Genomic DNA, 22,127 nt, shown 5'->3' with positions numbered 1-22,127 from the left:
TCTTCTCTCAGCTTTCATATGTAAAACAGGAAAATGCTGAAGTGTTACTATAGAAACAACATGCCTTAAATGTTCTGATGCTTTGGCATAGAGAGCAGCCTGGCAAGGCAAACATCAAGGCAAACAAAAGGAAGTAACTGGAAGAGTCAGGGACGAGAAAGGAAAAGCAGGGGACAAGGGGTGTTTGCTTGTGAGTAATACAATGGTGTAGGAAAACTTTTAAAAAAATGAAGAAATAACACATTTTCTGAGTTTACTAAGTGACCCTTCGGTTGCTGAAGTCGCCAGGTTCATGAGCTCAGCCCATACTCAGCCTTGCTCCTCATAATCCTGCCTCTCTTTCTACTATTCCACTTCTTATTTAGTTTATACTCCGGAAGTGCTAGTCTAGCAAATACCACAGCAGAATGCTCCCAGTGTAACTAAGGTTGGGTTCATATGGACTGCATGTTCATGTTCTGGTTAAACTAAACTTTACAGGTCTTTCCATTTCTAACGAAGTGTACTAAAAGTGCAGCACATTTATCTCTCTGCTTACAGACTACTCAAAGGATTCCTGATGGTGAGGATCTTCACAGTGCTAGGATCGCCATGAAAAAGTTCACTGCCAGCAGAACAGAGGAGCAAGTAAAAATTAATTTGGGGTTTCAGATGTTCTGTTGGTATACTTTCTAAGTATTAAGGAAGTTGTAGAGGAAGCCTGAGGGTTAAATTTAAAACAGCATATATCTGACAATAATGACTCCTGCACAGCAAATCATGGCTATGAATGTGCCCATCACCCTCCAGGATAAGGGGAATGAATTGATCGTATCTGATCTCTTGCAAGCTAGCACAATGACAGAGACACTGGATGAATAGCTGGGTGGCTAGATAGACACATGGTCACATGCTGGAACTCAGAGTGTTGGTGCCATTTTCTACCTTCTCTCCTGAGGGTGTATAGCCACAGAGACTTAAGGGACACAATGTGAGGAGAATTAATTCTTAAAACAATCATGGTAGAAGCATCATGGAGAGATCACTGGACTGAACAGGAGGATGAGGGAGGAAGGCATGTCCAACCTGGGATGTGTGAAGATAACATGCAGACCTGGGCAGAGGTAGCAGGGGGAATAGAGGATGGAAACACCCAAGGAGACACTGTGAGAAAATGGGGAGGCTAAAGTCTAAAGCCTGTGTGTTTTCTGATAGAATAAATACAATGTGAGTCTGCACATTCCCTCCCCAGAAGAAAGCTCCTCTCCTAGGTAAAAAGGGACAAACTCCCCCAGGAGAGCTGTTTGCTAACACAGAAATAGCTCATACCTCCAGAAAGGGAAATAATCTCACAGCTTTGCCAAAGACGCTGAAGATGCCCTGAAAACTGGACAAAAGTGAGTGCCTTAGGGACATCCTCTCTAGCTGTCTGCTTAGCTGTAACTCCTGAACACTTCTTATACTGCTGATGAAAACATTGTTTTCTTTCTGAATCCTGGGTAGAACAAGTTGCAAATGCCTCAAAATGTTGTGGTCATTTTCACACTGAACCATGGTAGGGACAAAAGAGGGCTCAAAGCAGCTAGGCAATAATCCTTGAGTAGCCAATGAGCAGCAGGGCTGCAGTGCATGTGGCACCACCTCTGTAGACACTCTGCAAGCTCCTGGAATGACACCACTTCCTGGTCTCTTAAAGAATCTGCTAGTGCCATCTAACTCCTGTGGTGTTAGCCCTGCCCACAAGAAGAGGAATGAAGAAAACAAAAGGTGTTTCTGGACTGCTCAGATGGCTCATTTATATTACCTGATTACCTCATTCAATTCCTGAACCTACTTGATGGAAGGATGAGAACTGATTTGGTTTTCTGATCTACACACAGATGCACATTAAATAAAACAAAGTATTAAAAAAGAATTCTATTGGAATTCACAGGGTATACATATCATCCCCCCCCAAAAAAATGTTTGAGGTTTGTCATTATTTTTCTGGAGAAGAGGAATAATGGCTTTGAGCATTAGGAAATAATTGCTTCTCATTGTGTGTGTGTGTGTGTGTGTGTGTGTGTGTGTATGTGTGAGTGTGTGTGTGTGTGTCTGTGTTTATGTGTGTGTCTGTGTTTGTGTGTGTGTCTGTGTGTGTGTGTCTGTGTTTGTGTGTGTGTGTCTGTGTGTGTGTCTGTGTTTGTGTGTGTGTCTGTGTGTGTGTGTGTGTGGTGTGTATAAGTGAGAATTTGTGTATGCACTCTGACCCACACACATGCATGCACACCTCATACCTGTGTATTGAGGAAATACGTGAATATGAATAGAAGCACAGATCAATATAACCAGAAGCACAGGGTTTAGGGAGTGAGGTGCATCCGAGAATGAATCTAGTTAGGTTGTATCCCAGTTTTAGGCTAAAGATAAGCACTTTGACATTCCATGTTTCTGTGTCTTCAGCTAAAATATTGGAGAGAATAATTTCTACCCTTGGTATACCACAAGTACAATGTGATGAATACATAAAATCCTGGCACACAGTGAGCTCACATATGCCAACCCTCTTCTTGCACGGTTAATAAGTCTGGCCAGCAGGACTCACCACAACCACAAGTGGTCCACTAGGAAAGGAGAGCAAGGACCAGTGCCCTCAAGTAAAGGGAGAATGTATATAAAGAAAGAGTTGAGTCCTAAGGACCAAAAAGGGGAAACTAACACAAAGAGACCTTGCCCGTTCTTTCTGCTCCCTACCCTCTGCACCTCTTCGTGAACAGAGGAGGACCAGGTAGCAACAGCTTCTGAGCCCCAGCTGTCTGAAGTATCTGTCAGCTGTACTGGACATGGTAAGCTAGTTTATTTGGAACCATATTTGGATCCTCATATTGCAAATGAGGAAACTGTGGAGAGTTAGTGGGTATCCAGGACTGCACCAACAGCAAGCAGACTTTGGGGACTAATCCACTCTGACACCACACCTTTCTCCTCTGCTCTGAAGACTCTTTTCACACAATGTATGGGAGAACTTGAATGCATTCCTGGGACCATCTCATCTACTACCTCACTGAAGACCAATTTGAAGAAGTATTTGTTGACATTACAAGATGATGCTGGTTCTCATAATATCAGAGAAAATAGACTAGGGACACTAGTAATAAGAAAGGTTGAGCAACTCATCCTAAGTCACTCCAAAAGGAGATGATGCAGTTAGGAGAGATAACCAGTAGTCCCCAGCTTCCAGCTGAGAGAGTAATGCTACCCAGATCTACAGAAGCAAGCTTCCTACAAGAGAGGAGGCTTCAGCAGGTCAGCTTTTATGAAAATTCATCTCTCTTTCTTGCTATGTTACTCAGGGGTAATGTTGATATGATTCCTGAAACATATTTACAAATGAGTCAACAATGAAAAAGAAAGCACAAAATATAAGTAAAGGAAAATTTTCCATTTCATTGTTCTTCCAACTTCTCTGTAGGTTAAAAACTTTTGGAATAAAGTAGGAGACTAATGGCTTCTGTGTGTAGTCCCTTTCTGAAGGTCCCAAGATCCTGATTCCAGAAACCAGAGTGAATATAATAACCAGAACATACTCAGACACTGGGATTCTGAGAGTCCAGCCTCTGTCTGTGACCACTGTAGTCTCTGCCCCTCGCTATCCACGCAGAAAACTTCTCCACTGTCCATGTCCTTCTGGTTGGCTTGGTACTGACCATTCTGGTCACACTGTAGGCCGGCCTCATCCCTCTGACAGTCAGTGACACCTAGAACAACAGATGGATAAGCAATGAATTATGAAACTCTATGATTCCCTTGCTCTCTTTCAACTTCCAGGACCTCTAGACTGTGATGATGTCAAAGTTGCATGGGTAACCCAGACATTCTGGCTGAAAGCTCTTAGCGTATCCACCTTCAGCAAAGAACACCACTGAGATTTCATGTCATCCATAGAGCACCATTTGTAATGACTCTGAAACCTATATTTTGGAGTCATCAGTGATCATAGTAGGAGGGGAGGCCTTCTACCATATGAGGACACTCAGAAAGTCACCATTTGTGGTATTTTCAGTAGATGCTGAACCTGATGGCAATTTGATCTTGGGTTTCCAGAACTCCAGAATAGTGAGAAACAGAATTCTGTTGCCTATAAAAGCCATGCAGGTCATTTGAAATAGCTGTCTGAACATCTCCAGACCCCCAACTTAGTCTTGTCCAATGCTACAGTTTTTCCTGGAATTGAAACCTCTCCTTCACAGTGGTAAGCTTGGTCAGTGTTTCTATTTCCTTGTAAATAGGTGCTTAGTGACTACATGCATCCTATTTGATGGAAGCTTCATGAAGGCAGAAACTGCATCCCATGGCATTGTCCAGTGTCTAAAATGTACATCACCCTCCCAATGTCCATGAATGTAAGCAAGAAGTGGATCTAGGGCTGAACACTTCCTTATCCCTGTGTTCAAGTTACTGCTTCATCCTGGAAGTCACTTCTCCACCTGGCCCATAATCTTCAGATCAGTCCCTCAATACTTCTTGAGATTCAAGAGGAATAATGAATGTTCATAACAGTGCCCCATCCTCAACAGATGCACAGAAATGTCAACCCTGAACCTCAAGTACTCTGTGTGTGTGTGTGCATGTGTGTGTGTGTGTGTGTGTGTGTGTGTGTGTGTGTGTGCGCGCGTGCGCGCATGCATGCGTGTGCATGTTGGGGAGGTGTTATCACACTTTAAATATTTCTCCTCTGCTTGCTATGGACTTGACATTGTGTCTTTCCTGACTCATATGCTGAAGCCAGTCTTTTAGGTGCTAGAATTTGAGGGTAGGACCTTTGGGATCCAATTATGGGAAGGTGAGGTCAGAAGTATGGGACATAATGGGTTGAATTTATGTCTTTAAGCAAAGAGGGGGCCTGGAGGTCTCAGTCTTTGTACACACAGTACAAAAAGTCCTGTGAAATAAGCAGCTAGAGAGAACTGACCTTGAGAGTTCTATTCCTCCCACCCCCTATCTCCCACCTCTGCCATGTTGTCACACTGATCTTCAATCATGAGAACCATGAGAAACTAATGCTTGTCACTCTATCTGCCCTGAGTCAGATCATATACTAGGAATGTGGCACCATTGACCTGTCTCATGGAGAACAGATTGACACTCACAGAAGAATAGCTGCTTGATTTCAGCCACCATGCTGGTAAGGAGAGAGAGGAACCAAGTTGTCTCTGATTTCTGCAAGCTTCAACCATGGTCTGTTGTTCCACCCATTTCTACCTTGTTCCTTTCACAATGAGTAGCAGGCCATAACACAAATGTCCTTTTAAGGAAATGCTGCTTTGTCATAGGGACAGCATGCTAGGTCACCTCCACTATGGGTGGAATGTTTGAGGGGAAATAATATTCTGGTGTCACAAATATTGCATGCTGAGGGGTTTCTGTTTTAGGAAATGCTAAGCTTCTACATAGAAAACCCCTCTTATTATGAATCTGGAATTATTTCCATCTGATTGGCATGGCTCTCCTTCCCCAGGATACTTCCCTTATCAAAGAAGGTGACTTCCTTTGCTTTAATCACTTCTTTACAAATTTTGGAAACTATTCACATTATAAACAATGAAATTTTCTTTGTGTTGACATAATTACAGATTTATATAAAAAGATCTATTACAAACCATGGACCCTTTCTAGGGCAAACCTAAGAATAGTTATGTGGTTGTCCAGTAGTCCAGTAAAATGAAATCTGATGACATATGGAAGTCCAAGTCCATGGGGTCCTGGCCTTCCATGGATCAGAAAAGACTGAACACGAGTTACAAAATGGTTGTAAGTATGGTTGAGAAAACTCTCCCACTTCTGGTTCTGTAAAGCTTAATTTACAAAAGTCAGAAGTTTCAAAATTAGATAAAACTAAGCTCAAAGGTCAGCTGAGTTAGCTGTGTGAATCCAGCTAAGTAATCTCACTTATCTGAGCCTTTATCTTATCTGTAAAAACGTGGGTCACACTGTCTACCTGCGAAAGGAGTTGGGATGAGTGAATTTGACTTTGCAGGTAACATGCCTGGCCTGGGGTCTGGCCTGGAGACTGGTAGGAGCCTGGGAGGAGCCTGGCCTTCACAGAAAATGGCCTTTGATTACCCAGTGGTTCCCAACAGTGGAAAGTCTTGCTCCCCACCACCACACCCAAGAATCACTTAGTAATTCTTGAAGTCAAGTTTGGTTGTTACAACTGTTTGGTGGTCACAACTTGGAGAGAGGCTTCTGTTGCTGTCTAGTAGTTGTGGAGTATGTATAGATGCTATTCAGCATCCTGCCACTGTGAGATAGTTTCTAGCATGAAGAGAGATATGTCTTCAAACATCTCTGGTACTGAAGCTGAGCAGCTGTGCTGCAGCCTTCTGTGTGGGGAAGGCTCCTTCTTCAGATTGGTACAGGAAGAACTTACAATGGGTCTTGCTGAAAGCTCCAGTGATGGTGGTTGTTCTGCCCCTTGGGCATGGGATACAAGCTGAGCTGCCTGCCTGCCCTTGGTAGGTGCCAGCAGGACAGGGAGTGCATTTTCCATCCTGAGAGAAGCTTCCTTCAGGGCATTTCACTAGGGGCACAAACACAGATGACATCAGAGTGAGAACTTGTGTAATGGTGATAGACAGGGCTTATAGTATGTGCAGAACCCCCAAATCAGCCTAGGATTTCAAATGGTACAACTAATGAGAAGTAGATGGCCTCAGGATCCAAAGTGGAGGAGCCAACTAAAAAAGCAGGTAGGGCTTTCTCTTCAGAAGCTGAGGAAATGCAGGAAGTGTAGGAATCCACACACGACTTCAGACTTGGATTAAATAAAGTAGGAGACAAGCCAGGAGCACATTAAAGAGAAACAGCCTCTGAGAAGTAACACTAGAGACTCAAGTAATAAAGGGGGTCAAACGCCAAACAGTGTAAACAGCAAGTACAAAGCCCTCAAGGTGTACTGGCAAGGGAAAGGCCAAATCAAGCCAGAGCTGAGGTTGCAAAGGAGATAAGCTTGGCAGAAGATGAGTCTGGAGACAATGGGAAAGATAAGGCCCAAACATAGCTCCCCAAATCTAAGGATGTGATGGAGAGCTGAAAGTGTAGGTAGATTAGGTGAAGTGCCACTTTCTATATAGTTCTTAGGGTCCTCTAAAGTCATTTTTATCCTGTATGAAATGGAGTGGTACTTATTGGGGTATAATAGTCACATACATACAGAATCTAACCTACTGCCACACTCATGTGTGCCCTCAGCAAATAACAATTACTTTTATTTTTAAGGTCATCCTTCCTTGTAGCTAACTGTGCAAATGGTACTTTCTCAGTGTATCAATCCCAGTAACTCTAGAAACTTATTACCATCTCATTTGACTGCTATGGCTGATGTCCCTGTGTGTCAGTCACGAACAATGCTGCCTATACTAGACAAGAATTAGGCAGCCAGCAGATTACATTAAAAATTCTTCTCGATATCAGGCCTTTTGGATTCTGATTGACTCAGAAAGCCCAAGTTCTGTGGATAAGATCTCCCATCAATTTGTCATGCTGGATGTCAGTGTCTTACTGTTACACTCCTGATCTGCTATCACCCAGTACTTTGTGTTCCTCTAACATCTTCAGTCCCTCCTCACTTTTCTTGTTAATGTGGCTATATCCCTCAAAGTAAAAGTAAAAATAATTGTTATTTAGTGAGTGCATACATTAGTTGGGCAGTGGGATTCCAACTACAATGATATATATCTTACAGGGTATTAAAGTCAGAGCCTTCAGGAGATCCATTGTAGAGAAATGTAGGGATTGGACACCCTGACACTGATGGCTCAGAGAAACATGAAGGGCATTTTTCTCTTTCCCTCGTGCTCAGGACTGTGTTCATAATAATTTGTCAAATAACTTCAAAAACTGAGTATTATCCCATAAAATGAGAGCTACCTCCATTGGAAGGGTGCTCTCTGGTCTATGGATTAATGTATTACCTATAAAAGTAACTTTTGTTAGCCAGATGAAATTGTCATCTCGGAGATTTATTGCCAAGTAAATATCCTCTAGTTCTTTCTGAACTCTGACTGGCTAGTGCAACTCAGCTGTTCTGAGCCAAGCTCCTCTCCAAAATGACTGACTCAAACTGGCTTCTCTCAGCTTCTAAATGAATTGCTCTGCTTGGCCTCAGACAAAATCTGCCAATCTATTCTGATCTTCTGGATCTTTCCCATTCTCTGTCTCATCCTGTCTTCACCTACAATTTGTCTCTGTAAAACTGTTCTGGTAAAACTGTTCTCTCTCTGTGTCTCTCTCTGTCTCTCTCTCTGTCTCTCTCTGTCTCTGTCTCTTTCTCTCTCTCTCTCTCTCTCTCTCTCTCTCTCTCTCTCTCTCTCTCTCTCTCTCTCTCTCTCCCTACTCCCTTAAGTTGCCTCCCCTTTCTGTCTGTTCTTGTGAAAGTTTGATGTATCCTATCTCTGACTCATTCTTTCAAATCTCTCTCTGATTTGTCACTTTGTCTGCCACTCAATTAGACATCACTTTTAAACATGGCTGCATCCTTATACAAACTAACTTTACCTTCATTGTTTGGGGTTAAATGTGTGTACTAAAGATATGTCTGTATTCCAGACAGATCACACAACCTAGATCTTTGGATGTGGTCCCTTGCCAGAGTAGCCACATTGTTGAATTTAAATTCCTCTATGATTACCACTAAGAATGAGTATCTATTCCCATCTCACAAGTGATAAGTGGGATTCCACCTGGAATGCTCAGCCATCGCTTGCTAAAGGACTCTCCCAGAAGGGGAGAGGGTGAAATTAGGACACATGACATGCACAGTGCCAGCTGTTTTCATGTGCATCTCACAGCCCTATGAAAAGAGCATCTTTTCTGATTTGGCAGCAAGATCATTAAATGACAAAAAGTAAGCACAACATGGTGGAGCACAGTGAGATGGAGTTGGTATCCTGAGAGTAACCATCTTCAGTCTGCATGCATTCTTGCTATCTCAGAATAAATCAGAAACGCAGCCACATCTTGGAAACTATGTAGTACTTTCCAGTGTATGCTAGCAGTGAGTATCCTTCTCTGAGCACCAAGTTCCACTACTTCTTTGAGTCAGATTGATAATGATTGGTTGGGACAATTTTTTTTCAAGTAAGTATCTGTAAATTTGGGGCCAAAGGAAACTAAGGTTTCCTGGCCAACATAATCAGCTCTGCCATCTTTACTCAGAGTCCTGATAAAGACAGGAAAGTGAGACCTGGAGAGATACTATCAAACCACAGGCTCCTGTCGGTTTGAGAAGTATGCATGCTCCTTCACCACTGTGACTGCCCCTGATATAAAGAGTTTTTCCATCTAAAGGGCACTTTTGTAGATCATAATGAGGTCGAGCCTTGATGACCATCATTCTTTCCTGAGCAAGTGGCTCCTCTCAAGACCAGGAAGTGGACCATGGCCCCTACATGCTCACATTCACCTTCTAATCCACATACCAGAATTACTAAAAGCTATGATGAGTACCCTCCTCTATATAATAAAAGGGTTGCACCATTTGGGTTTAGAGCTTTCAAGGCTGTGAGTTATGTTGTTCTTCCTGCCACTATTTCTTTCAACTTGAGCAATGACTGGCTGTACTTTTGCAAAGAGGAAAAGTATCTTTGGGTGACATCACAATGCTTTACCTTTTAAGAAGTTCGTGCAAGCCCTGTCAAGTCTTTCTGGTTCTGTCATTCTCCAGCTCAAAATTTTTCTGTGGTGCTTTGTTAGTAGTCCAAACTTGTGTCTATACACAGGATCCTATCTTTCTCTATGGCTCACTTCCTGCCATGTTTCCCCGCTGACTCTATTCTTCTATAGAAACTATGTCATTGCCTCATAAAGCCAGGGATGTTTAGACTCATTGCTTTTTTGCTATTCCATCTAGTTTCTGCAATGGCCTTCATTTTTGTGCCCCTAACACATAAATGTGTGTGTGTGTGTGTGTGTGTGTGTGTGTGTGTGTGTGTGTGTGCAGAGAGAGAGAGAGAGAGAGAGAGAGAGAGAGAGAGAGAGAGAGAGACCCTAATCCCATCTACTTATCTTAGCACCAATTCCTGCTCACTTTTTCAGACCCCACCCAGCACCTGCCCTAACATACCTCTCTGGCTGTCTTAAAGGGCACTTTACACCACTGTCTCGTGGTACCATGTAAATCTTTGCTGATCTGCACTTGTGGTATGGGGTTTGCACGTAACTATACTTTTAAAGCTGGGGGGGGGGACAACAGATGGATGAATGGATGGAAAGGAGGAAAGGAGAAAGGGAAAGCCATAAAATAACAATTGAATTAAAAAAAGTCCATAGGGAATTAGTTCTATTATGAGAATTTGTAGTGAGGGGAAAAAAAGAACTTACTGTAGGTAAGTGGAAATTAGTGTTAGACCAAAGAAAAATGGAAAATCTTGACAGTCTCCCTGTGACTCCCTCTAATGGAGGCTGCCAGAAGGGAATTCCAGAGAAGCCACAAAATATATATAAAGAAAAGAGTGAACAGACCTATAAGGAAACTTCAAGCAAAGCTTCTTCTCCCTACTATCCTCAACAGACACCAGTTCCCAGGGTCAGAATGACCATGCCCATACAATTTACAAGAAAGGGAAGCGACTCCCACCCAAGCCAGTGCACAACCAAGGACCACTTACATCAGACCTCACAGATGACAGTGAAAAAAGCCTGCTTCATCTCCACAGGACAATGCCCTGCCTTGTAACACCACAGCTTCGCAGCTGTGTTCCAGATGTGTTTTAGAAGGAGAAGAGCCAAGGAGGAGAAGCCTGATTCTTCGATGGTATGATTTTACTAGCACTCCCCTTTTGAGAAGGGAGAGGTGTGATGCACAGGGTGGAACCAAAGCTTTGGAATCAGATGGAGCCAAGATCACATGTCTGTACTGCCAACTAAAATCAGGGGTACTCACTGAGGGTTGGTTACAGGCAGAGAAGTGTGCTCTACATCAAGGAGTTCAGGACTTTTAGGGGAGGACAAAGGACCTCTGTGATTCCAGAAATGAAAAAGCTGCTGGTGCCAGGACTCCAGCCCAAGCTTGTCTGATTCTAAAGACCATGGATTAAGTGTATAGAGAGCTGTATGTCTCAGCTTCCTAACCTCACTCACAGGATAGCATGGGGAAAGCACCCAGCGCTACAGAAATACCAACAAGTTCCCATACATACAAGAAATTCACTGGGGGTTCTCAGACATATTCACACATATGCAGAAAAACCAAGACATTTTATGCAAGTCTTTGTAAATTCATTCTGGACCTTTCTATCTGAAGAGAGGTGAAAGACTAGATGGTGAGAAGGGCAACCCTTTGTGATAAGGTCAGAAGACTTAGCAGTTGAAATACAAACTGTAGATAGTGCTGAAATGATACTCAATTACAGTAGGTAAAGCAAATGAGTCTGGTCTTCTGCTTCAGCTCATCCATGGTTATTAGAATCTAATCACACTTCACTCTCTACAGTGACTAACGTAAACTATTGAGACCTGACTATGTGTCTCAGAAAGCCCCAAGTTCTGAGCCTTTACAGAAAAGGCCAAAAGAAAGTTAAGAGCAAAGTCTGATCTCAGACCTCTTTTCTGGGCACCATTCTGTAATTTTCAGGAGGGCTTACTGAAGCCCTTCCCACTCTGATACCAGGTCCCCACACAATCCACACTGGGTTTCTCCTTTAGGCAAAACCTTCCCATCTAAGCCCCAATCTCCTGATAGGAGCTTAGAGTGACAATTGACTAAGCACCTGTGACAGGATTCTCAGCTTCCCCCTTACTTCCTGTGTGTTGTAAAATGAACACAGTGAAAACACATGTATATAAACACCCACATACAAACTCAATGGTGTTCATCCAGGTAGCTCAAGACACTGCATAGTCAAGTCTGAGAACACAGTGGCTGGCATGTGTGACATGCTCTCTCTATGACTCCCGTTTTCCCCATTTAGCAGATGCCACCATCCACTCTTCCTCTCACTTCTCATCCCCCTGTTCTGGGCAGCTCTAAGTAGACAGAAAGACAAAATATGTGTTCTGTCCCAAGAGGAGCTAGGATTCCTCACCCATTGATACTGGATTTGGTGACTTCAAGCCCCATTGAGGAGCCAGGCTGCTCACGCTACACAAGCCCATTTAACAGATTCTGCATCCCTTTATCTGTGTGGTGCAGAAAGGCCCTGCCATCAGGGTCTCCTGTGAAATAGATACTTGCAAAGTCACAACACAGAGTGTAATTGATGCAGCAAATACTGTTTGGAAGTGACAACGCTCCCATTCTCTGTGCCAGGATTGAGATGTAGCTCAAATTCACTTCACAAGGATTTCAGAAAGTCTACGTAGCGTTTGTATTGAAACTAATATAAATAGGGGGGAAACAACAGAAAGTATCTCTCTTCAGCTCAATAAAAACGTTCTGCAATTCACTCTATGTAGGAAAGAAGGCTTCTATCCCATCATAAGATCTTTGAATTTTTTGGTGCTGGAACAATGACCCTGCCTCCTTACCACACACCACCACATGCCTACCACTGGAAGCTGTGTATTAGTTTTGTGGCCAACAGGAATTAAAATTAGAGGTGGAATTAAAATAAAAATAGATGGACCATGAAGCCCTGGAAGTTTCCTGGAGTATCCAGCTGTAGGTCATTAAGATGGCTCTTAAATTGGAAGAAGCCAAAGAAGGGAGGATCAGAAAACTATAGTACATTGCCCATGACAATGAAAGAGGGACTCTAGGGCCAGGGAATGTGGCTGGGAAACTGATGGAGTCAGATCCCTCCAGGGCCCATAGGAGGAACAAGTCCTAAAAATATCTTGATTGTAGCCAATTCAAGTTCAACTTACTGAACTATAATAAAAAGCAACTGAGTCAGGAGTGACTATAAAGAGAGTGACAGGAAGCTGACCTATCTACCATTCCCATTGCAACTGCATTTCCATGAAAATGGTCTTCAAAGATGCTTATGGACAAGAGCAAAACCAGTCAAGTCAACCTGTAGCAGGTCTCATCTCGATAACCAGTAGAGCCGGCTGTGAAATGGCTATGTAGTGGTTGAGAGCAATGACATCTTGCCAAAACAAAACCAAGAAATGTCAAGCTAGGATACAGGGTAGACATGGGATTCCAGCACCAGGTTCAAGCCAAGGAAGAACTAACAGAAAGAACAATGTCACACACTGGCTTCCTCTTCCTTGTGAGTCTTATGAGTGATGGTTAATGAGTGATTCCCTTGAAAACTGGACAGGAAAATACCTATTGATCAATGCATTGATGGTTCTCCCAAAGTACAATGGCCTTTTTTTACAGTCCCCTGAGGTTCCATACCTCAGCCAAGAGGGAAGCATGTACCTACCACAGCCCAGAGGGTCCTGACTGGTGGTTGAAACTCTGTAAAATCCTTCCAAGCATCCAAGCTGAGTCATGGGAGAGGTGACAAATCTGTCCCCATTGAGAAAGTACAAAGGTGGTATCAGCTGAGAATGTCTTAGAGTCCAGATGAAGCTGGAACTTGCCACTTTGTATCAGATTTGCAAAGCGCCCAAGGAGATCCTGGCCCATTAATGCCCTTTCTGTAAGATAGAGAATAGGCAGAGATCATCCCATTGTTTCCTGAGGGACTCAGAGGAGAGCTGGGGTGTGGCTGCCTAGAATAGCCTGTCAGAAAGTACACATGGGCATCACAAAGTCTTCATTAGGACAGACTGGGCTTAGAGAAGGTGGTTCAAAGACACACATACACACACACACACACACACACACACACACACACACACACACACCCCACATGTAAAACTCTAACAAGCTCAGGTTTGGTGGCACCAAACTGACCCCTCTTGGTACATGATCTGCATTGCCATGATCTGGGGCACACTAGGCAGGTGATCCATCACCCCCTCTGAGTGCCAGTGTGCACATCTGTTACACAGGCCTAGGAATGCTTTGTTTGCTGATGGGACGGTTCCCAAGGGTTAGAGTATATAAAAGGGCCATGCCAAAGAAAGGTAGGCCCTTCAGTTGGAAATGTGACTTTTACTATTCTGATAAATATGTGGAAGGCTATGGATTTCCAAGTGGAAAGCAGAAGAGTGCCTTGTAAGGATCTGGGACAGACCTTTGTGTGCAGAAATCATCCATGCTACAACCTCCCACTGGCAAATTGGGCTTGACCTGAAGCCACAGACATTGTTGCCTTCACATTAAAGCTGGGACTAACATCTCTTGCTTTTACAATAGCAAACACTCCCAAATCATCCCGGCTTTTTGAGTGAAGGCAATGGAAACCACTGATCCAAAACGCTAGGTAGATTATTGTCCTGTCAGAAAGCCAAGAGAATGGCAGACCCGTAGCCTGCCTTCCAGACTCTACCCTAAACATGTTCGTTTGCTTGTTTGTATTTTATTAAGACTTCAAGAACAGAGATAAAGTTTCAGGTAGTGTTCGTTACTTCTGGGCACTGAATAACAGAGGAGAGGCAGGTGCTAACTTACAGACCTTACTTAGAGATGTGTGGATTATTCCCCACCCTATCAGAAAGCTCAGAGAAAACAGGCACACACTCATACAGCTCACTTTGCCCTTTCTTCTTAGGCATTTGTGGTCTCTCAATTCATTTCTAACACAACTGTCAAGGTTAAAGGGGCAATATACTGAGGTATTTTCTCAGTAGAAGTGGATGGTATGTAAACTGTAAACCAGTAAAGACTCCTCTCTCCACCTCCACCCAATCTCCCTTCATACTGTGTCTATCTCACCATCTAACTCTTTCTTGTTCACGATGCTATTTGTCCTTATTGACCAGAATTCTACTGGTGCGTGTGTGTGTGTGTGTGTGTGTGTGTGTGTGTGTGTGTGTGTGTGTGTGTGCATGTGTGTGTGTGCACTGTGTGTGCATATACACCTCTCTTTCTCTACATATATATATACATATATATATGAAACTATTAACTTTATAATCCATTAACACAATACAATTTTATTATATCATTCGCAACTCATTCTCCTAATTCTTCACAAATTAACCCCATGCCCACACCTTCAACCCACTTCCCCAATTTCATGTTTTATGTTTTTTCTAGTAACCTATTGATTATCTAGTAATTATCTAGTAATCTACTTAGTTTGTGCTGCCCATGTGAGCTGTATCAGTGGCTTCAGCATACTAATTGCTCTTGCAGAAGACCAGAGTTCAAATCCCAGCACCCATACTGAGTGGCTCACAACCATCTATGACTCCAGTACCAGGCAATTTAATTTTTCCATACTTTTTAATACACAACTAGGTCTTTCCAAGGGATAGACAGAATTCTCCTTGTGTTTTTATGAGAAGAGACTAGGCCTTCCCCAGTTTCATTGTAGGGAGCAGTCTAGGAGTCAATGAAGCTGCCCAGCTTCTTCAAGGCAGCAGTGAAGGCAAACTTACCAATGCTGTGCAAATCTGGAAGTGAGCCCACTGAGATGTCCTCAAGCTGTAACTTCCATGTAGCATTTACTCCTAAATGCTCTGCAGTCAGACACCCCACCTGTATTGAGGAGTTGTCACAGACAGTCCTGGAAACCAGGGTCCCAAATGTCTTTACCTGCATGGAGAAAAAAATCTTGTTTTAGGAACAGAGAAGAAGAAGAAACTGTTGATGTCAATCATGTGTCAGGAGTGTTGGTCTTGTGTTGCTTTCTGTATTTCCACCATCCTGCTCCTGAGGATTGGGTACTAAAAAGTCTCTTTCCAACCTGAGGCTCCCTGACAGATACACTGAGTTTAAACCAAGCCCTCACTGATGGAAAGGCTGGTACATACCTGGATCTGGCAGAAGCCATGGGTTATCAGCTCATCCAGTATGAAGACCTGGAAGGCCTGCAGCAAGCCAGAGTAGTCAATACTGCACATCTTGCCTGGTGGGAGCAGGAGCTGGAAGTGCGCTTGAGTTTGCATGGTCTGCCACAGCTGAGGCCCTGCAGCCAAGCACAAGAGGTCAGAGGACTGAGGCCATAGATCTGTAGGATGTCTTCCTGTGGATTTGCCTTGATATATAGTTCCTCCTAATTTAGCATAAGCACACAGACCCCGGCTTTCTGCTTTAACTCGGAAAACACTTAACCTCCTCAACAGCAAGCTCAGAGCTACTTCTGCACCCTAATCGGGTTGCCTCTTTACAGGGATTCTGACATTCTCCCTGGAAAATCTCCCACACTGCTTTGCACATAAATACCACCATCTCACATAATTCAGCAGACTAGGGGTAGATGTTCTCAAATGCTGCTCAGTGAAGGTTGACTTGGTCTTAATTGCACTTGGAGCTACCCTGTCAAAATCAAGAGATGGGCCACTTATTTGTCCAAACCACAGGTTAAACTTTGTCTGTATGAGAACCCTCTACAACCAATAGGGCTTTGCAGCTAATCCTGTTGTGGACACTCTAGCAGTCAGCTTGAGCCCTGTGATGTAGGTCAGTCCCAGATTGTGGGTCTCTACCTCAGATGCCTTTCCTACCACTGCCCCAGGAAGGTCAAGTATAAGGTTCTAGTAGTCCAGTTCTGCTGGGAATACTCATAGCCTGACTTCACCAAGTCTTTACTGAGTCTGTACTGAGTTGAATGGGTTCTTGGGGGCAGCAGAAGTTGCACATAGGAAGAAGCCTGCATTTACCCATGATACTGATGCCTACCTTCCAGAGGCCTTGAACTCCTACCCTGCCAGTCATTTACCAGAGAGAACAAGGTAAATATGGGGAGAGGTTAGGGCTCAATGTAAGATGCACAGGAATCTCAGAGCACATCATCTATGGTCTGTAACTCAGCAGTGGAAGCATCCACCAGCTGAATATGTTTCCAATCCAAGTAACCACAAGGAACCTAGAATAATGTCAACCTTCCCATATTCATTATGGGAAAACCACTAGTAAAATCTAATCTGCTCCTTCTAGAAGCAGTGCTCCATGGGCCAGCTCAACAACCCTGGCATCACCTGACTTACCATGAAAAGGCTGTAGTTGAGTGGCAGAAAGTTTCTTTAGCAATATCCCTGAGAAAGAACAGAGTGCAGGACATGTTCCTATTGCTACTCACTCTGACAGGCTCTGGGTAGTGGCAGTGTCACCCAGCGCTGACTCTCCAGGTTACAAATCAGTGGCCCTGGTGAAAAGACGTTCCGGAGGCCCTGGCGGCAGAACAGCTGGCACTGTTGAACAGTGGTCACTCCTGAGCTAGAGGCTGTCTCACAGAAGACCACTCCATCAGTCACATCTGACCCAGAGAATGGCAGTGGACACTGTGGGCCTGGGAGCAGAGAGGGAGAAGAGTCATAGTCATCTCCCAGACTTCAGCCCTGCTCCTGCCTACCTTTCTGCTTCCCTTTGACTGTTCCCCAGGCCCTTTCTGGTTATGTCCTGCTCTGTCAGGGCCTGGTTCTTCCCCCTCCTTCTATGCCTTCTCACTGGATAAGTTCACTGTCTCTCAGTTTCATCAAACATTCAGAAAAGGTGAGTCTTACAGCAGCATCTCCGATGCATTGCCAATCCAATGACCACCACCCTCTTTACCTCAGGGCTCACAGCCCAGCTGTTGTCCACTCGACTCCCACTTTAACATTCAGAACTGAACCTGACCAAATTCAGGCCTCATGACATGAAGCTTTCAAGTTTGCCCCACTTGCCTGGGTTTGAATGAGCAGTGTTTTCTGCCCCCTAATCAAGAACAAGATCCCAGAGCACTTGGGGATTTTCTAGTAACTTGGGGACTTTCTATTCCCCAACTATACTCAGTCACTAAGAGTTCACCAAATACCACCCATTACTGTAGATCTAGCAAGAACTTTGACTCTCCAGAAATTCCTAGTACAATCCTACATCCCAGGAGCAGACGGACACCATAGTCATCAAGGACATAGTTAAGCTCTTATTTAGCTTTGTGTCCTTGGCCAGAATATCGATTTCTTTCTTTGTATTTTTGATTTGTTTGGTTTGATTTGATTTGGTTTGGTTTAGTTTTCTTTTGTTTTAGACATGGTCTTGCTAATTTTGTCAGTCAAGCAGGACTCAAACTCCTGCCAGGGAGTGCTGGGCTTACAAGGCCTTGCCTCCATGGCAGGATTTTAATGAGTTTATTATAAAATATAATAATGCATTTTCCTATTATTATATGTGCTCATGTGATGTATATATCAGTACTAGATATTCAAGTAACTTCCTGAATTATAACTAGAAATGATGTTTCTCCTGATTGGGGACAATAGAGAAAACCAGGCCAGACTCTATTGAGCTACCGCAATAGATTCCTAGGGCGCAAGGCTCTTCCAACTTTCAAAGTCAGGCTATGGTTTTTGGAAGTGCACACACTAGTTTCCCCATCATATCAATCAATTATCTTCATATTCTGCCATTCTCCTTCCAACAGCAGAGGGTCTCAGAGACCCCATAGTATAGCTTGAGGCTTTCAGCCTACAGTACCTCCAGCAGTTCAAGACTTACTTTCACAGGCAGGCTGGGTGCCTACCACACGAGTCCCAGGCACTTCCTCTCCACTCCCCAGGACACACCAGCAACTGCCCTGGGCCAAGTCACACTGCACTGGGGAAAAGCCCCCGTCCAATGCCTCACAGACTGGAGTGTAGCCAAGACCGACTTTCCTGGACAGGACCCTACTCTTGAGGACATCACAGAGGCCAGGACCTGTATAGAAGCAAGTAAAGGGGACCATGCTCTACTCTTGCTCCAAGCATAGGAACAGATGCCCCATATCTTCCTGCTACCCTTCCCCTTCTAGGACAGCTGCTTTGAAAGGCCCCTCGGGTATGTGCTCAGTTTCTCCCATTGCCTACTCTGAAGAGCCTCAGACCCTCACAGGAGATTTCAGAGATGATCCACAAGAGAGAAGGGTGAAAAGGATACAATATGGAACCATGGGACAGCCCCAAATCAGCAACTGGAACCCCGTGAAGCCTTCCAGCAAACTGCTGGAGGTCTGTGAGCATCAGTTTAAGAAGCATGGGGGAAAGTAGGTACCTTCCAAGTAGTTGGGTCACATTGAACAAAAGTCTGTGAATATGCCCTCTCTTTAAGTGATAACCACAGTTAGCTACAAGATCTCAGGTGCAATCAATGACAAAGTGAGAGGAATCCAAGTCGCCACAAACACAGCAGTCTATTGTGAGAACTCCGAGCCATGTCAAAAAGCCCAGGGTTGACCTTAGGAACATTAGCACATGACACAGAGCTATAGAGTCAGGCAGTGCCTTAGAGCTGCACAGCCAGTGTCCCCCAAAGGGCCAGTACCTCTATAGGCAGGGACAGGTACTGGGTAATGATAGCAGCTAGTGATTCTTGGTTACAGAGCACAGCAGACTCCGGGCCATGCTGACTTTTCTGAGATCCTTCAAGGTAGAAAGAGATCCTGTGCTCTAGATGGTAAAACTGGGTCACATTTGGATCAGGAGTTGTGTCCTAGATATGGAGGGGGCAGAGCTGAGACTCTGACCTGTACTCACCTGGGAAGTTTTAGGGCAACAAGGAGGAGAAACGGCTACTCACACTGAGCACTGCTATTTGTGTTTGTTGGCATCCCTTCTCCTGAAGATGGATCCACACACCAAGCTCCTGTTCCTGATGTCTGTTGTCTGACATACTCTCCTGTCTGCAATAAAGCCATGGTCCTTTCAGTATAACCAAGGTTTTGCCTCTCACTTACTGGTAGTAAAAGCTCTTACAAGAATATCCCTTCCAAAATAATGGTGACAATTTCTCCAGATGAAGAAGCTTGTCCACTAAGGGGTCACTGTTTTGTTCAGCCTTTGTGGACACTCTCTGGAATGTTGACCACCAAGCAAGGACAGGTTGTGCCATTTGAGATCAGGGAAAATTGACTCTTATGATGTGATGGGTCGGGAAATATCCCAGAGCCAGGTCATAGTAGTGCTGCAGCATACCCACACCATCTAGTCCACACGGTCTAGAACCAGCTCCACAAATTTCAGAAAGGACTTCCAATATGGAACATCAAAAGAGCACTAAGTACCTGTAATTACTAATGCAGGTATGCCCTAAGACAGCCACACCCCACCCATAAAAATGACCTATCCATGTTGGCTCATCCTCTCCTGACCTGTCTCCTATCAGCAGGGTTTCCTAGCCTGACAATTCAACTATCTAGGCCTCAGTTTCCCACACCCAAAGGCCAGGAAACTGAACTAGATTGATTCTTTCTTAGTGTGTGCGTGTGCGTGTGTGTGTGTGTGTGTGTGTGTGTGTGTGTGTGTGTGTGTGTGTGCGTGTATGTGTGTGTGTGTACACATGAGTGTTAATATGCATAAGATGTATTTGTGTGTGCATGGAGGTCAAAGGAGAGCCTCAGACATTGTTCCTCAGGAGCCAATCACCTATTATTTTTAGATTATACATTGGTCTTGAACTCACCAAGTAGGATCGGCTAGCTGGCCAGGGACTTCAGGTATCTATCTATCTCTGCCTCCTCAAAACAGGGATTATAAGTCTGGCACTCTATGTTCAGCCTTGGCTAGATAGGTTCTGGGAATGAAGCAGAAATCTTTGTATGTGTAAGGCAAGCACTTATACACTAAGCCATCTCCTCAGATCTGATACCAAAGCATGTTTACTCTAGAAACTCCTTCAGCAATTAAGCCTCCTGTCCTACTTCTGCAACTCAAAGCCCTGAAAGCAGAGACAACTGGAGAAAAGCAACAAGCAGTTGGGTATGTTGAGAGCCTCACTTACTAGCTTACACTTGCTGGATTTATGCTATGCTCTAGTTCGTCTGAAAATGATGACATTTACCCAACATTTTCAGGAGGCTCACAAACACCTTCACCCTAAGTGAGTCACAGAATCCACAAGCACTCAGAAAAGGGTTGCGGGACTCTGCTGCCCACATCATTCTACACAGAGAAAGAGGGATCCGATGACATGCTCTGGCCGCACAACTGATCAGCTGCAGAGGTAAGATTCGCACTCAAGTGAAGTTCTGAGGGAACTTTATAGGAGAAAGTTAAAATTGAGAATACCAATCTCCATCATTGAGACCCAAGTTGAGTCTAGCTGTTAGCTACCAATCTTTGGAGGTAAAAGGAACCCTAAGATGCAGATATCAGTTTGAGGTCTTGGTTGTTGTTTACCAGTATCATAGCTGGCAAGAACCTACACAATCTGTGAAACCCCATCCCCCGGGGTCACATGCCAGAATCACCCTCCTTACCCTCAGAAGTTATATGCCTGCATCTCCTTTCTCAGGAGAACAGCCACACTGGGGACATTGGGTAGGCTCGTCTCCAGGGAAAAGTGATTTGTCAGCCAATATAAAAGACTAAACTGTATTGACAAATTTCTCTGCATATTAGTTAATAAGAGGAGCACATTCATGGACTCTCATGGTAGCCACACCATTGCTCATCATTGCATCCTCTATGAGCTTCTACACTGCCAGTTTCATCTGCTTTTCACAAAGCTCCTGGGAGCTAAGTAGGGCAAGTGGCTGGGTGATCAACCATTTGTAGGGAGACAGTACAGGCATGAGGATGTGGTTCACTTGATAAGTAACACAGTTCTTTCCCTGGAGGTTTTGTTAGCATTTCGAAGAACTGTGAGCAACAATTGCCAGAAGAGGAGCCAGGAACCGCATGGGTAAATACCCTCTAGCTTATGAACCTACGGACCAAGCATGGTGATGTATGGAAACATACTAATCAGTCTCTGAGGGCTTTGGTGATGGATTTGTCCTCAGAGTCTCAAGATATTCCAAGAATTAAATAAGAAAAGAATGTGTCCCAGGCCTTTGACTAAAATAAAACATAGCTAGAACTAGGAACTAGCATGGCACAGAGCCATGTCTAGAAGACCTAGAACACCCATGACTCCCAGTAAGTTTTGTACTAAGGAGAATGAACTAGAACTCTCCAAACTCTACCCTCAACCAGAGGAGACCAGAGTATGTGCCACCATCTCCTCTTGTATCCTTCCTGAATACACAGACGCTTACCTGTAGGCAGATTGGTGTAAACAGATCTCCTGGACCTGGGTTTCTTTGGTGTCCAGCCTGTTTCCATGCAGAAATCAACCCATTGGCTCGGGATAGCTCACAGCTTGTGGGACCTGTAGATGAGAGGGTCTCTGAAGAGGTGTTTCTGAGGATAGGGGGAGGTGGACA

General features: G+C 44.1%; 1 protein-coding gene across 1 annotated transcript in view; it reads right to left on the bottom strand.

Moving 5' to 3' along the window:
• Tg (thyroglobulin) overlaps positions 1-22,127 on the bottom strand; it is a 180,387-nt gene that overhangs the window by 135,079 nt on the left and 23,181 nt on the right. Inside the window, 10 exon segments of the mRNA XM_032916270.1 lie at positions 3,546-3,716; positions 6,389-6,538; positions 13,332-13,443; positions 13,445-13,548; positions 15,400-15,556; positions 15,775-15,929; positions 17,043-17,252; positions 18,443-18,643; positions 19,502-19,604; positions 21,960-22,072. Of these exon segments, the coding sequence (XP_032772161.1) occupies positions 3,546-3,716; positions 6,389-6,538; positions 13,332-13,443; positions 13,445-13,548; positions 15,400-15,556; positions 15,775-15,929; positions 17,043-17,252; positions 18,443-18,643; positions 19,502-19,604; positions 21,960-22,072 (1,476 nt within the window).

The sequence above is a fragment of the Rattus rattus genome, chromosome 1 (assembly GCF_011064425.1).
Source record: "Rattus rattus isolate New Zealand chromosome 1, Rrattus_CSIRO_v1, whole genome shotgun sequence".
Lineage (NCBI taxonomy): Eukaryota > Metazoa > Chordata > Mammalia > Rodentia > Muridae > Rattus > Rattus rattus.
This window is presented reverse-complemented; position numbering and strand designations above follow the sequence as displayed.